This window comes from Peromyscus californicus, unplaced genomic scaffold (genome assembly GCF_007827085.1).
Source record: "Peromyscus californicus insignis strain IS unplaced genomic scaffold, ASM782708v3 Scaffold_3__1_contigs__length_106647218, whole genome shotgun sequence".
NCBI classification, from domain to species: domain Eukaryota; kingdom Metazoa; phylum Chordata; class Mammalia; order Rodentia; family Cricetidae; genus Peromyscus; species Peromyscus californicus.
The window spans coordinates 59,804,857-59,820,600 of NW_026294551.1; the positions used below are offsets into that span (position 1 = coordinate 59,804,857).

A 15,744-nucleotide genomic window follows, 5' to 3' on the forward strand; every position below is an offset into this window, starting at 1 on the left:
TTTAGATGGAAACTCTTAATTTAGAATAAGCCCAAGTGGAAACAAGCCCGGTTTCTTTGGGACCTTTCCTGAATGCCTCAAAAGCCCATTATTGTCAGAGCTATGACCTGGGGTTCCCAGAAAAGCCATCCGGCAGACTCGGAACACACTAACAAACGGAGCAGAATCACTGTAGGCTAGAACCCCGGAAGATGAATCTGTCAGGCACAGAGAAGTTGAGAGGCAAGTTTCCTCTGTAAAAGAGCACTAGTGTCTTTGACGTGTGCTTCTGGCATCACGGGACAGCTTTTTACTGTGTAGGACGATGCAGAGTTTGGGCCAATTAACGGGTTACCCAGCTGTACTGGCCATTCTCTCACAGACAATATGTACACAATTTAGCAGTTCCTCTGCCTCCTCGTTTCAGCTGAAACTCAGGCGGTTTTAATATGCCTGCCAAAACTGCTCCTTCCGGGCCTAAAGAGTCTCCGATTCTGTGCCAACCCCACGTGGCCAGATGCCACTTGGGGACAGCGCCTGTGGACACCAGAGCCAAAGCCCCAGAGGAAGCTGACTTTTCAGGCGGTCTTGCCACTTTTGACCACTAGGTGTCAGCGGTGAGCCAGAAGCTGCACATCCTGAATGTCTTCTGAATGCACTTCTGCCAAGACCCTAAGGCTGAAGCGGTTGAAACCTGATGCTGTGGCTTTGGGGGGGACCAAGAGCGCTCTCATCACGTTCTCAGGCGCTCATGAGTGGTGCTCATTGACTTGGCTGCCAACTCACCATGCAACCTCTAGGATGGTTTCAATTTAGTGTGTCCCACACACTCAGATGAAGAACTACCCATTTCAAAAGGACTGGGGTCTGGCCCTGTCCCCAGCCCCAGAATGGTGAAATTTTAAAACAGCTTTTTACCTGTCCTCCCTATGAATATGTTACCAGTTCCCATTTCTGCTGAGTCTAGGGTCTTTCATTTGATACATTTCAATGATACTCTTGCAGAGTCTATAAGAAAGAAAAACCCAACCAAGGGACCAGATTGCAGGGAGCCCAGAGTCACTTCACTGCCTGCTGTGGGGCTGGATATTAACTAGTCCCTCTCACTGAGTGTGGCATCTTCAACTGAACATGAGAGAGCAGTTTACAGTTAAGATTGGAAGCTGTCCTTAACTGGCCCTTTTAAAGCCAGAGTTCCAGGCCTCCCTGAACCTAGGACCCATCCTTGGAAACGTAAGACCATGTCTTGGCAGAATTCTCCTGACTACACACCCACCAGCACAGCCCCCTAGTCACCTCTACACAGGCTCCCTGCGGAGCCCTCCTAGTGTTCCTTCAATTTCATTCTCAGCCACAGCCAAAGATAGTGAGAGCAGAGGAGAAACACAGTCTATGGAGATGGGCCCACGGGCTCAGCTTATGATGCTAAATGGTACCACTGAGGCTCAAGACCTAGGAAGGCTGTCTGGTAACAGGGGTGGGGGCAAACCTGGCCAGGCCATCTTCCGGAAGTCTCAACTGCCTAACGCTGCAGTGAGAAGACGCGGGACATTTCTGATGGAGAGTCACCAAACCAAGTATGTCCACAGTATCAGCTGGTGCCATGGGATCGACTTTCGGTGAACCGGCATGTTACCACCTCTGCTTACCTGTGTCCGTATTTCTTTACCCACAAAGACCATTACACAAAGTGACCGGGACAGGCTCAGGCGGAGGCACGGTGATACTAAAGACCCCCCTCGTGAGACAGCTGTGCCCTGCCTCTCATGTTGGTTTCGTGACTCTGTGACACATTCCACCCCCCCCCCCCAGTAGGGCCTTTCTAGACCAGACCCTCAAGAACTGATGTTTTTGGGGTGCAGAAGAAGAGCCCTCAGGACCACTCCGAGCAGAGCACAAAACTAGTCCCTCACCACTTGCCGAGGATGAGGAGCAATGCTGGACGGCTCCAGAGAAGGACGTGGTGCAGTTCTGCCAGAGATCAGTCGTGTGTCCATTGCCCACGAGCCATTGCTGCAAAGAATCAAACGCCCCAGTCAGTGTAGCAGTGAAGAAGGAGGGAGGAAAAGGGGGGCAGGGTGAGGGTGACAGAGCAGCCGTCACCTGGAGGCCTGCCCTACCCCATCCTGCCCAGTGAGATCAGCACGGGCCACTCCCTAGCCTCATCACCTGGAGGCCTGCCCCTCCCCCTTCCTGCCCTCAGCGCAGGCCACTCCCTGGTAAAGTTCACAACTGTGATCCAGGAATGAGAGGTGACAGTCTGATACAGATACCACGTCGAGGTGGGAGTCGTGTTTTGTGTGTGAAAAGCACTTCGGAAATAGGAAGATATCACACAAAGAGAGAGAGACACCCACATATACACATGCTACCACGCGAAGAGGCCTGTGGCGTAGTAGGAACCAGGGACTTGCCCAAGGACGACTGCACGCAAGCTCTACCCCCACCCCCCCCACCCCCACACATATACCTTCTGGGCCTCATTCCCAGTTGTGACCTCTCTAAGACTACTTCTTTACATACATATTTCTTGAGTAGGCGTGGAGGGGTCAGGGTTTTATGTAGACCAGGCTGTCCTCAAACTCTCTGCATAGCCAAGGATGACCTTGAACTTCTGACCCTTCTGCTTCTACCTCAGGAAGTGCTGAAATTACAGGCATGCACTACTGTATGTAAGTTCAAGCCCTGCTAGGAACTGAACCCAGGCTTCAGGCTTGCTAACCAGGCCCTGTGCCAACGGAGCTGATCGTTCCTACTGCTGTCAAGATGAGCATCAACCACGGCCATAATGAAGACCTTGTAAATAACAAAGCAACTTACAAATCCCAAACCTGTTTCTCAGAAACCACCCTTCCACCTTGCCTTACACTAAGTCATTAAGGCCAGAAGCATCCATCTTCATTGGCAAGAAAATAAACGTACAAATGAATTAATCCACCGTGTTTGACAGCTTCATAACCAGTCATTTCCCTGGTCAGCTCTTATCAGTGGAGGGCAGTCCACTAAGATACTACAAGCCTGCTGCAATACTGCCTAGAGACTTGCAAACTTTCCTTCCAGATAAGTCGATTTTAACTTGATAACTCCAAGTCCTCACGAGTTTTATAAATGGAACAACTCGTCTGAGCTATGATTTGGGGGGTGGGGTAAGACTTTATAAATTGCCCACCTAGTTCAAAGAGGCTACATCAAGGAGGAAAAAAAATGCAGCCCAATCTTATCAACTGGCGGCCAAGAACCACGTTATCTGCCCTGCTGTCCTTTGGCTCAAAACCTGACCAGCTAAGTTCCTGCAGTTCTCGCTCACTTGCTACCGCTGACTCTGGCCCGACTTTCTCACAGGACTGAAAAGAAAAGGGTGGCCAGAAAGTGCCAAACCAAACGTCCCTGGGCCTCTGAGATGTTCAGCTGTCTGCAACTTTCATCCCAGCTTTGGCACTTGGAGAAGCACCTGGGAACCCAGAGCAGGGATAGCTGCCGCCCCGCGGGGAGCCTCCCCTGCCCGCCCGCCCGCACTCACGCTGACGATGGTGGAGACGAACAGCAACACTAGCACCGCGATGTGGAGGAACAGGATCCCCAACAACAGGAGGAGCATGGTGACTGGGAGTTGGGCTCGGGCTCGGTGGAGCGATGCCTGCACGGAGAAGGAGGCGGGTGTGAGGCCTCCGGCCCTGGCCCGGGGGCCCAGCTGGCCGGGAGGGGGCGGCAGCCGCCATCCCTATCCCCGCCCAGCGCCCGCCCGCGATCAAACATCTTTTGCCTTTGGAACAAAACAAGCCAGTGGTACGCACGTCTCGATCACCCCGGGAGGCGCGCGCTGGAGAGGAGTTTCCAGAAGGATGAGCCGAGGCCACAGCAAGCCTCCGCCCAGCCCGGGCGCCTCTCGGGGCTCGTGGGACTCGGGAGGCCACATCCCTGCCCTAGTCACGGGGCGGATTCCCCCGGGGGGCGGAAGGCTCAGCGGGTGGCGCCAGGATTGTATCCAGCGGCTTGGGGTCGCCCGCCGCCCGAGGCTGCTTTCCCAGACCCCAGGGTGCCTCGCGTTCCGTTACTTGCCTCCAAGTTTCCACCGGGTTTTGCCAGCGGAGAGGAGCCGCCCCGCCCTGGGCTCAGCCTAGACGCTGGCAGCTCCGGGATCGGGAGAGCAGGCGGGCTGGAGGACTGCCCGGCTCCCGAGCTTCCCGCGCGCGGGGCTCCGCGCCTTCCCTGCGCCCCCCAGGGGGTTAAGGGCCTTCAGCCCAGCTAGTTCCACGCTCTCCCCGCCGCCCCCAACGGCCCCACGGACAGCCAGACTGAGCCCGCCACAGGCAGGGCCCCCGCGCGTACCCCGTCCAGTTTTCCATCCCGAGTGGATGCTCCAGGAGCCCTATCCTGGGGTGCCGCTGACTAGCGGGAAGGAGACTGTAAAAGGACTGGTTGAGTCTGAGAATTCCCACAGATCAGAACTGGCAAGGTGTCTTTCTGAAGTCCGGAGATCCTATCCCTTCACTTCACAAGACTTTAGGGAGCTAAAGCTTGGGTGATCCATAGCGAATGTGTACAGCTGTGAAAAGACCTGGATGGCTGCAGCTGGGTGGACCAGTTAAGGACAGAACCTTGGGCCAAGGAGACTTCAGAATAGTTTTGACAAATATTCGATCCCAGACACCTCCCTTTTCCTCCCAAGGAACACATCAAAAACCCAGGAATGCACAGATATAAATAGGATTTTTCCATGCTTTACAGAAAATTAAAATTACAGCGGATGGCTTCAAGGAGCAGGGAGCAAGAACAGATAAGGCCTGTAGCTAGGACCTGAAGGGCTAGAGGTCTGGGATACTATCCTAGGTATTTTAACAGTACATCGTCTGGAAAGAATTGCATGGCTGCCCCAGCCACCCTCTATCCAGACACCGCCACCACCCTGAGGTCCGAATGCTGTGGAGGCAAGTCCTAGGTGTGTCCCTGGGGTAAGGCTAGGAAAGTAAGCAGGCAGGGGTCTCAGCGCTCCCGCCACAAGACGGCCCTGTGGAGGGGCTGGAGCCCGGTCACCACTCTAGGGCACCATCTCCAGATGATGCACAGGTTTATCCCCCCCCACCTCCTTCACTTTCCCTACCAACTTACTTGCAGTTCAAAGAGACAGCTGTCTCAGAGCAGTGTGGCCTCGGGCACAAACTCCGGTGCGACCTCTGGGTTGCTGGCGTCCCCCAAAGACAGCTGTGCTGCGGGGCTGCGCGCGCGCAAAGCAAGGGGGCAGTGGGAGGCTCCCGGCGTTCCCCTTTAACGGGAACTACGCCCTGTTTGCGTCGCTGCAGAAGGGTGTGTCCCGGGGTCAGCGTGTGCGGGAGGGCGGGCCTCCCCGAGGAGAGGGGGCCGGCGGGCGGGGCGCCGACTGACTGCCCGAGACAGTTACTTGGACTTAAAGACACTCCGGAAAAAGCAGATCTCGGCGAAACCTAGACTTTTACTCGAAGCCGGAGGCCCCTGGGCTTCTCACCTCCCACCTCCCCTAGCTCTGTGGTACTGATTTACCGTTGACCAGTAAATCATACCTTCGCCCCCTACTCCTACATGGGTAAAGCTTGCCGGGCATCATGCCGCATTTGCGCAGGGCTCGGTTTCCGGGAGCACCGAAGTGGACTGTGCCCATGCGGGGTTACTGGGACTGGATCCCCTCTCCTACCCACAGCCCGGACCTCTGGGGCCTCGCACACCTGGCTCGCTTGCGCTGGGGTCTTAACTGGGCTTGTCCCCAAAACACCCATCCCCGCCATGCTATTCCTGTTTGTACCTAGAAAGTGTGCTGGCTTCTTGGGATTCAGAGGACCCTGCTGGGACCAGAATCGGAGGGCCAGGGGCAGGTTGACAAAGAGACAGGGAGCCCTAGGACCCGGTTCCTCCTAGCTTTGGCAAACACCAGATTACAACCGCATATAAGCTCCAGGCGAAGTTTGCCTGAGGCAATCTGGCCTGGCTCCCAGTCTTGGCTGGAGTCCTGGCCTGGAGGGTAGGGGGTGTGAGGGAACCGGCCATCTGAGAGAGGTGCGGAAGATCAGCCAGAGAAACTAGCTGATTCATAGCCGCCTGAGTGTGGCCCTCCCAGAGTTATAGAGGGAGAGGCTAGCCAGCTCTTCTTGGAGATGTGCCCAAGTAGCCATCAGGTCACCTGTGTCCTGTCCGGCAGACTGAGCAAGGAGCCAACATGTTAAAAGTCTCTACCGGCACATCCACACCCTCCCTACCTATTATGAGTAGTGAGTTGTGTGTCATCAAGCCCTAGATGACTCAAATAGTTCCATATTATTTTGCTATTTGAAAGTAGCCACTATTTGAACTAACTGTAGATTCTTGCTCATGAAATATAAATAAATAAATAAATCTGAAGGGTTCTTCAGACAAATGATCTTTTAAATTTTCTTACCAGATGAAAAAGAATACTCGCGAAATTTGTATTCAATGGCCTGTCTGCGCCAGGTGTTTTACCTGGGCTTGGCACACACAGGAGGAGGAGGGGAGATGAGGTGTGCACTGGCTGAGGTCCCAGCTCTGCGCTCAGGTCCGGGCTCTGCACTCAGGCACACCTAATCAGCCAGCTCCCTCCCCGTTGTAAGCACTCACTGACCAGCTCCAATGTTTTCAATGTTTCTGGGAAGAGCTACTGGTGCCTGCGCTGAAGGGCGTGGTGATCCATCAAGAAGATATGCTCAAAGCCCTTAGCGGTGTGTCTGGAACACAATGCAGGCCCAGGCCACAAACGCACCCCTATTATAAGAATACCACATTTAACGTTCGCAGCCCTACGAGGCAGGCCTGTCCACCTCTGCACTAAAATAGATTAGAATACCCAGAGCTAAACGGCTACATGGAGGGAGTGCACGTGGCCTGGGAATGAGGGAGGAAATGGATCTAAGCCTTCTATTTTATGGGTCATTTTCAGGTTGGATGTGTCCTGGAAGTCACTGCTGCACTCCTGCTTGCTTAAAACTTCATCTGTTCTAAGCGTTCTCGGTGGCATCGTCTCTAACGCTGGATTCTCTTCCCTTTCTGTCTCTTCAGGGAACTTCTAAAGGCGGTCTCCTACACACCCTGAAAAGGGGGTGGCCGTAGGCACAGCCACAGCCTGCTCCTCCCCATTGTTTGAACTTGGTAGTTTAGTCAACAATCTCCTGGGTCACAGACACACCACAAGCTGCCAGAAAGGTGACCCCATCTGTCCCTTGCTGCCTCTTGCTTCCTGGCCATCTCTCAGGGCTCGAGAGGAAATGCTACTGAGGAAGTGCTGAGCAAGCCTAGCCACACCCAGAGCCTGCTGGCCACAGGTGGAGAGGCCATGTCCCAGCCCCGAATGCCAGCAGTGTGAATACTGCTGCTTGCACTAGGGTGGGGGGGGGGGCACCTAGGTGCCCCTTTCCCTTCCAATCTGGATGTATTCAGGTTCTAGGTGCTCTCAGACCACTCTCTTGCCTCCCCAGCCAAATACACACCTGGATTTTAAGCAAAACCTTAAGAACTCCGGAGTCCCTGTCATTTTCAGTACCTTTGTGCTGTCTCCATTACAGTCGTTTCCATTGGCAGGCTACAATGGATGGGAATTGAATTGCCACTCACACTACCCAGAGGCATCATTTGCCAATAAAACTCACCAGAACAACGGTGTAACGCCTTCCTCCACACAGATTTCTTTGCAGTCAAATGCAAAGGATGGAAGGCAAGCCCTCCCCACAGGACAGCAGATGCCCACAGCAGACAGGAATCTGAGCTCTGCTGCTTCCAGTCAGGCTCCCTGGGATGTTCTCTGGTGGAGCTCCCTGTGACTGAGGCTGGACTAGGCGTCTTTCCAGTTTATTCAGGGGCTGGTCCAATGCTGGGATATGTCATGGTGGCCTGAGAGGTTCTCAGCCTCTACTATTTAAAGAGACAGTATTCGCTGTGTATCCTCTGGAAGAGAGTGATCCCAAGAGGCCCTGCAGGAAATGGAGAGCTTGGAAAGAATTTGGGGTGTTCCTGAACCTGATAACCCAGGGCTCTTCTCCCTGGAAACACTAGCTTATGTATAAGCAAAGAAGTCCAGTTGGTTCTCTGTAACTGCAGATTCTGCAGGACTGAAATCTACTGTGTAATGGGTATATACACGCAGTGTTAACAGTGCAAGAAAACCAGCATCATTTTAGAGCATTCCAACATGACACAAATTAACCCCTCAGCACATCACACCAGAGGACCAAACGTGTGTGTCAGTATCCCCCAAGTCAGCTCCATTTTGCTGTGTGCCCCGTTAGCAAGGGTCCATGCTACCTGCTCTTTCTGCCTTGACAACATACCGTCCTCCAACATACCATGCTGGCAGTGTGTTAGAATGGAAGTTAAGGAAATGTGTCTCCCAGCTCTGTCTTTAATATGTCTTCCTCAAATCACTATTAAATATTGACCTTTGTGAGATCATTCATTTCAAGTAAACAACCCTCTGCAGAAAAGGTTTCTGACCTATCAGGCGGGCTACACTGGAAGAGCAATTGGGGAGTTGAGAGCTTGGTAAATGATGTTCATTGCATTTTTTTTCAACTTACCCCACCCCTTCCAACTCATAAGAAGGGTCCCTATCACTAGCAACTGCCTTGAAGCAGATACTCATCTAAAATAAAGGGAAGAGGTTTAATTGGATAGATTTCCTGGAATCCTGGCAACTCCCCAACCTCTTATGTCAGGGACTCCCACTCTGAATCAACCCAGAGTTTGAGGAAGTCCTTGTCTTCCACAGAGACTTTACGTCTTGTTGGGCTCCCTTGTCGGGAGCAAGTCCCAATGGTCCAATTGTTCCGCTCACAGCCTGCATGCCTCTAGTTCCCCCAAAGCACTTCTTGCTCCCTTTGCTCAGCCATTTCTACTCTCCCAGCACCTGGCCTCAGCCCTGACTGCTGCTTCGAAGCAACTGAGAACTTTGCCAATGATCTCACCCAGCCCCTGCCAGACATGCTGACATTAGTGGTAAGGGACTCAGGGGCAGGTCGCGTGTCACATTCTGCTTCTCCAGCATGTCCCATGGCCCAGCTGGATGTCCTGGAGTTAGTTCACTCTTGCTTTTCCTTCCAACTTCCATCTGTGGTTCAGTCCAAACTGGGTCAAAGCTCAGGGTAGGCTACCTTATTATGCGAGATATGGGTTAGTCTTACCAGGTGAAACTGGGAGCAGTATGGACAAGAGAGCCCATCCCAATCCTCCTCTGACATGGCCTGCACAGCGTTCTGCAAAGTGAGGAACACAATTCCTTCAACCTTTACAGACATCTCCCCAGTGGGTGTTCCCATGATTAAACTGAAGATTGTAAGGCAGAGGCTATTGACCCTGGGTCCAGGACAAAATGGTCACATTAGGGAAGATTACTTATGACCTTAAAGCCTGGAATTTGAGGAAGAGTGAGGGTAAGGGCTGAGGGCATGGATTTTCCATCTGGACCAGTCAGGTCAGCCAGTCCTTCCCTCCATGGGCCACTCTTCCCTAGATCCACCTTCTCAACCTGTGTCTCTTTTGGTCCCTCCAATCTCAGTAGCCAGGCCCTGGAAGACCTGCTGGCTATCTGCTCCATCCAACACTTGTCTTCACCCATCAGGACTGGGTTGTCTCCCTCCTCCTACCGGAGCCACCAAAATGTCCTTCTGGTTCTTTCCCTCTCAGCCAACTAAGACTTCATCCCAGCCACAAAGAACATCCCATTGGACCACTTGCCACAATAATCATATAGAACGGTCACCCAATCATATTAATCAGTGTGGAGGTTGCCTCCCTTTACACACAGGGAAAATAAGACTTGTGCAACTTCACAGAGGAGACAGCGAAGTTCCCCCAGACTGGCTAATTCTACCAGCAGAATGTTTCAGCTGCACCTGAGCTTGAGTCTCTCAGGAGTGATCTCCCCACTCAGAAGTCATGGACTAAAATAATAGCATTAGTCATTCATATCTACCAGGTGCCTATTAAGATCAAGGACCGTCATGAGCATCATCTGGATCAAATCACTAATCTTTGCAGTGACTTATGAAATGGGTACCAATGTCACCCTCTTTTGTAAGAAGGGGCACAGCATGACATCAAGTGACTTTCTCTAGACTCTACTGTAGAGCCCACACTTAGGACCCAATCTATCTTACTTCCTGCTACATCTAGAATATTTCTAGTACATCTTTAACATTAGGTTTCTGTCAACTTTCTATAATTCAATTTCTTTTTCATGAAAGATACTCTTTATATACATTTAGTCAGTCACATTTCTTTTTCTGTTAAAAGGGAAGATTATACCAGTCCCCTTGGTACTGATTTCCAGCGTCCAACCTCATTCTACTGCGAAGCCAGGCACCTCTGCATGGAAGAAAGTCCATATCACACACATCTGCCTAACACCTGTACCAGGGCAACTCCCCGAAGAAACAGTTGGTTCCATGAGACTGTCACTGTTGTCCTTGTGGAATAGGACTTGGGCAGACTCCGGAGGAGGAAGCCCTTTTGTGCATTTGGCAACTGATAAAATGCTGTTGTTTACAGCATCCTACCCAGAGGGAAGCATTATAACCATTTCCATGTGAAGGAGCCGAGGCATGAAGAATTCATGTGTTTTTCCCAGGATCAGCTCCCAAAGGCCAGGCAGGGACATAAGGCCAGATCCCTGCTTCCCGAACCTATGGCTTTCTGTCCTGCACACTACCCAAGAGCAAAGCAGAGGTGAGCCTGGACTTGGCACGTGAGCAGATGATGAAGCGGTCACTGAAGCATCTATCCCCCATCACTATCTGGACAGTGTTCACACAGCAAAGGGAGTCTGTGCTGCCTCACAGGAGCCTGTGTGGGAGTTCTTGGCCCAACCTGGATGCAGCTGGTCTGGAAGGGTTTTCAAAAGTCAACTCACTGACTCTGGCTGCATCTGTACTGTTCTGACCTTGTGCAAGAGCAGCTTATTAGAGCAAGCAAAGAAAAGGATGGAAGGAAGGAATAGGCATGAGTGTGACTTCCATTGACCCCTCTGTCAATGCACACATTTGAAATTATGTCATTCCAAGCCCCTGGAAGATGGGAAGATGTCCTGTATAAACAAAGAAGCAGGCAGAAACCAGCCCACCACACACACACACACACACACACACACACACACACACACACACACACACCAGACCACACTCATACACCATACCACACATACACACATATGCATACACATACACACACACACATACACACACGACACCACATACCACTTACATACATGCCATACACATGCACACATGTGTGCTCACACACACACACACACCACACCACATACATACCACACACGTACCCAACATACAAAATACACACACACATCATACACACTGCATGCACACATACCAAATGCACACCACACACACACACACACACATCCTAACCTAGCAAGTGACAGTTTTATCTCAGAATAAAGTGCATCTTAACCCCCTCACCTGTGGGAGAGAGAAAGCACAGAATAATTATGTTGCAGTCACACACAAAAACGACAGAGTACAAAAGACTCTTTGTGCCTGAATGTGGTGTTGCTTAGGGAAGGCGGATTCCAGAGATGCAAGGAGAGGGGAGAAAGCTGCCTTTCTCTGACATCTCATGAGCTGGCAGAGAGCCGTTTGAGCTGGAGAAGGTCAGAAACAGACGTGTATTTGCAATGCTGAAGCTTTTCTAAAACTCCTAGTCCTCAGTGGCAGGCTTCTGCTCCGACAGAGGTGGGGAACTGGAGCAGTCTTGCTGCAGAGCCTGGAAGTGCGGAAGGGGGCAATGATGGTCCAGGCTCCTGCAGACCAGCCGTGGTTCTGCTTAGAAAGACAGCCTGGACATGATCTGAGATATACAGAGAGAGGTGACGGGAACGGCTACTTATCCCGAGAGGATGCCTGAGACAGGCTGGCCAAGAAATAGTCATTCACCCCCAGCTAGAGCAATTGGGGATCTGGGGAAACGACCCCATTATGGTCCCATGGCAGCTCATTCTGCCTGCACCCCTGAGTCCGAGGCACAGCAGTTGGTCTGAGGATGAACCTGAGGGCCGATGTTTGTTCCATCTGAGATCCTCCAACTACTTTCCAAGTGTGAAACCTTAGCTACACCAGGAAGGTCACAGGCAGAGGTCAAAGGTCAAACCCTTTCAAGAGGTTCAAAGAAAAAGTGGGCAACATTTCAAGCATGTTTCCTCCTCATTGTTATGGACCAGGAAATACTTAATCCAGGGAACTTCAGTGGCAAGCTGTGGCTTCATGTAGAGATTGTTATAGAGAATTGAGCTCAGAATTTTAGAAGTTTTTTTGAAGATAGACCTGGATATGTGAAAAACTGGCTATCAAATATATTAATTATGGTACTTTCTATAATGAAAGAAGTTATGAGTATTCAGTAAATTTCGGTACAGTCATAAGCTCAGCTATTATAGAAATCTTAAAAGTGATATAAAGGGGGAGAATAATGAAATGCAGAGACATGCATAATAACATATGCAATATTATACTCATAATTTTTTTTTTTTTTTTGGTTTTTCGAGACAGGGTTTCTCGGTGTAGCTTTGCGCCTTTTCCTGGAACTCACTTGGTAGCCCAGGCTGGCCTTGAACTCACAGAGATCCGCATGGCTCTGCCTCCCGAGTGCTGGGATTAAAGGCGTGCGCCACCACCGCCCGGCTATACTCATAATTTATTGAGCATTTTCTGTGTGTCAGTGCTAGCCATCTCATTTAATACACAATTGGCAGACAGTTGGGCCCAGATATAAACTTTGGCCATCAGGCCACATTCTTAACTACTCAACTCCATCAAGTGGACAGCTTTTTTTTTTTTTTTTTTTTTTTTAAGGTATTGAGGATTGAACCCAGTCCCTTTCACAGGCTAAGCAAGTACTCTACCACTGAGCTACATTCCTAGTCCTGTAGTCCCTTTCAAGGTTTTTGTTTGTTCATTTGTTTGTTTTAATTTTGAGTCAGGGTCTCACTAAGTTGCCCAGGGTGGCCTTGAACTTACTCAGTAACCCAACAAGACTTGAATTTGCAATCCTCAAACTTGCGATCTTTCTGCCTCAGCCTCAGAAGTAGCTAGGATTATAGGCCTGTGCCACCAGGCTCAACACATTTATAATCTCACACAGCTCCACAGTAACAGCAGTGAAAGTAAAAACCATGATTATACAGAGCTAGGAGAATGCATCACAGCTGACTTCTGTAAGTGTCATGTGTTATGACTGGGATAATCATTCCTCCAGAGAGTCATATGCCGAGATGTTGTCAGTGGAGGAACCAGCAGGCAGTAGGACCTAATGGAAAGATGCTACGTCGGTGGGGCCTCGGAGGCAGTAATGGGACCCCGTCCCCACACCCTCTCTGCTTCCTGGCTGGCCTGAGATAAGCAGCTTTCCCAGTGCACTCACACCATGGTACTCTGCCTCATCATCGGCTCTAATACAATAGAACCAGCCAACGTGATTCCTGAATCCTCCCTACAAGTTGATTGCATCAGATATTTTGATTCGGCCATGGAAGGGTGATGAACAGACTGTGTTTCCATGCTCTGACATAAAATGAGAGGAGCAACTCTAGGGAGCTAAACACACCACAGAGCTAACTGTTGTGACTAATCACACATCTCCACTGAATCTGTGGTCTTCTGGCAGTGGAGGAAATACAAACTGAGGCCACTCCAGGGAAAGAGGGAGAGGGCCAGGAGCCAGGTCTTGCTCATCTCACATCTGGACACAGAGGAAGAAAATTAGAGTTGGGCTAATTATTGAGTATCACAATGTTGATGGTAAAATGCTAAGATTTGTATACATTACAAGTTTGATAACCCTATTTGTTTTCTTTTAACAATACATCAGGCAATTCTGAAGAAAAGAAATAGCCTAGATCTGTTTTTAGCCTGAGGGGTCCTGACTGAGCCCAGAATTCAGTGGTTTAAGTACATGGCTTTGTGAAAACAAGCCACAGAGTGTGGTGAGGCACGTGATTCAGATGACTGAAACAGTACGGAAAATGGTGGTTAGTTTGGCTCAGGGAGAAAGTCCTGTGTGGTCGCCATGGTTTTCCACCTACTACCATGTTGTCTTGTTCCTCAGCTTCGTCCTCTCCCTTACTCAAGGCCCAGCCACACAGTATGTGCCCATACTGAACTGTGAATATTAACATCTGAATTCCTCTACCTTGTGAACGTCTCAATTATTAGGAGACCTAGGACCTTTGTGAGTTTTCTGTCTCAGCAGAGTGTTTTCATGGGTCTTCCCCAGGGGATGGGTTACATGACATCCTCTCCCACCTTAGTCCTATCTAGTCTTGGGTCACTTAATATGTGACTATGTCACAAGTTCCTAGGAGAAGACTGGATTCCAAAGCATTTCCTAAACGTATCGTACCTCAGAACTGCTCCCGGGTTATCAAGATCACTGAACATCACTGTTGAAAACATTGACCTACATGACCTTCTCTGGAACTAATGCCATAGGCTTCATCAATGGAGGAAATGGACTTATGGTCAGCTCAGAAATTCAAAAGACAGATTTTGAGGTGGGAGGCATTGGCTAAAGACTCTCAAACAGATAATTTTCTCAAGACAGGAAACAGGGAACATCAATAGTACTCAACACTGAGGAGTCCCAAACAAATCCCCAGAGGTGGGATTGGGGAGATGTGTCTGGGATCATATAGTGATCAAGTGTTGGGAGCATGAAGGTCCTTGCACCCACAGACATCAAGAGAAACCAGGAATTTTAATCACACTAGGGTGTCTCCTCAAAGAAGGAAATACCAGTTCTTCCATCCAGAAGGCTGGTAGTTGGAGGCGATAAATAGCATGGTGATCTGTGTTATCTGTTGGGCCAGGCCATATCAAGCTCCTACAACCAGGACCAGAGATGGCTAGTAATCTAAATGACCCTTGCAGCCAAGGCTTCCCAAGCTCTCACAGCCAGGACCTAATAGTCTAAATGACCCTTATCTGTATAGCCAGAGGCTCCCTCAGGCTCCCACATCCAGGACCAGAGGTGGCTAATAAATCAAATGACCTCTAAGCTTTCTGTAGGACCAAGACCAGACCAGACCTTCCCTAAGGCCCTTAACCTAGTACAGGTAGCCATCTCCAGAACCCATCTTCTTAAAAGAAATGACATGTATGCTGAGTCAAGTTTTGATGGAATTATACTTCCTTGTACACTGGGGATTGTATTACACCTGGAGAACTTTTTTCCAAATTATCCTGTGTTTAAATTTTTGTGGATAAGCCGCCTGAGATCAGACTCTTCAGAAGTCTTGATCCAGGTTGATGAAGTCAATCTGAACCTAGTTTTCAATCTCACCTCTTCATGATTCTCTTCCCTGCCTGAACACCTGCTGGGTCCCCCTTAGTCAACACAGAGTGACACATTGTTGCCAGGCTTTTCTGGATCTGCTCTCATACATTCCCTCCTCATTTTACAGTGTTTTACCTCAGTGAGTGGCCTTGCTGTGGTCTTTCACAGAACCCAGCTAAGACAGACATAAATGAGCCAGGGAAAGCCATTGGCTACTGGGTTGGTTAGTTCACTGTAAGCTGAGACTCATTAGCTCAAAAGCCTAGTGGTTTCAAATTCAAATTTTTATACATTTTAGGGATGGGGTCTTACCTATGGACAAGACAGAGCCTTACGGTAAGACCACAAGCTGCTATGGCCCTTCAGAGTTCTCTGATGCAGAAGACCGTTGAGTGATATTGGCATTACCCAGATATGGATGGCCCCTCTCTGATGTCCTCCTCCTCAAGA

General features: G+C 50.1%; 1 protein-coding gene across 2 annotated transcripts in view; it reads right to left on the reverse strand.

The window, feature by feature from the left end:
• Pmp22 (peripheral myelin protein 22) overlaps positions 1-5,249 on the reverse strand; it is a 30,156-nt gene extending 24,907 nt beyond the window's left edge. The window contains exons 1-3 of one of the 2 annotated variants that reach the window (XM_052757855.1): positions 5,089-5,249; positions 3,500-3,616; positions 1,893-1,992 (exon numbers count right to left, since the gene is read on the reverse strand). In XM_052757855.1, the coding sequence (XP_052613815.1) occupies positions 1,893-1,992; positions 3,500-3,577 (178 nt within the window). In that variant the 5' untranslated portion in view covers positions 3,578-3,616; positions 5,089-5,249. Of the gene's footprint in view, positions 1-1,892; positions 1,993-3,499; positions 3,617-3,773; positions 3,868-5,088 lie in introns of those variants that run through there. The other variant, XM_052757856.1, reaches the window with a different exon arrangement.
• Between the last annotated feature and the right edge of the window lie 10,495 nt (positions 5,250-15,744).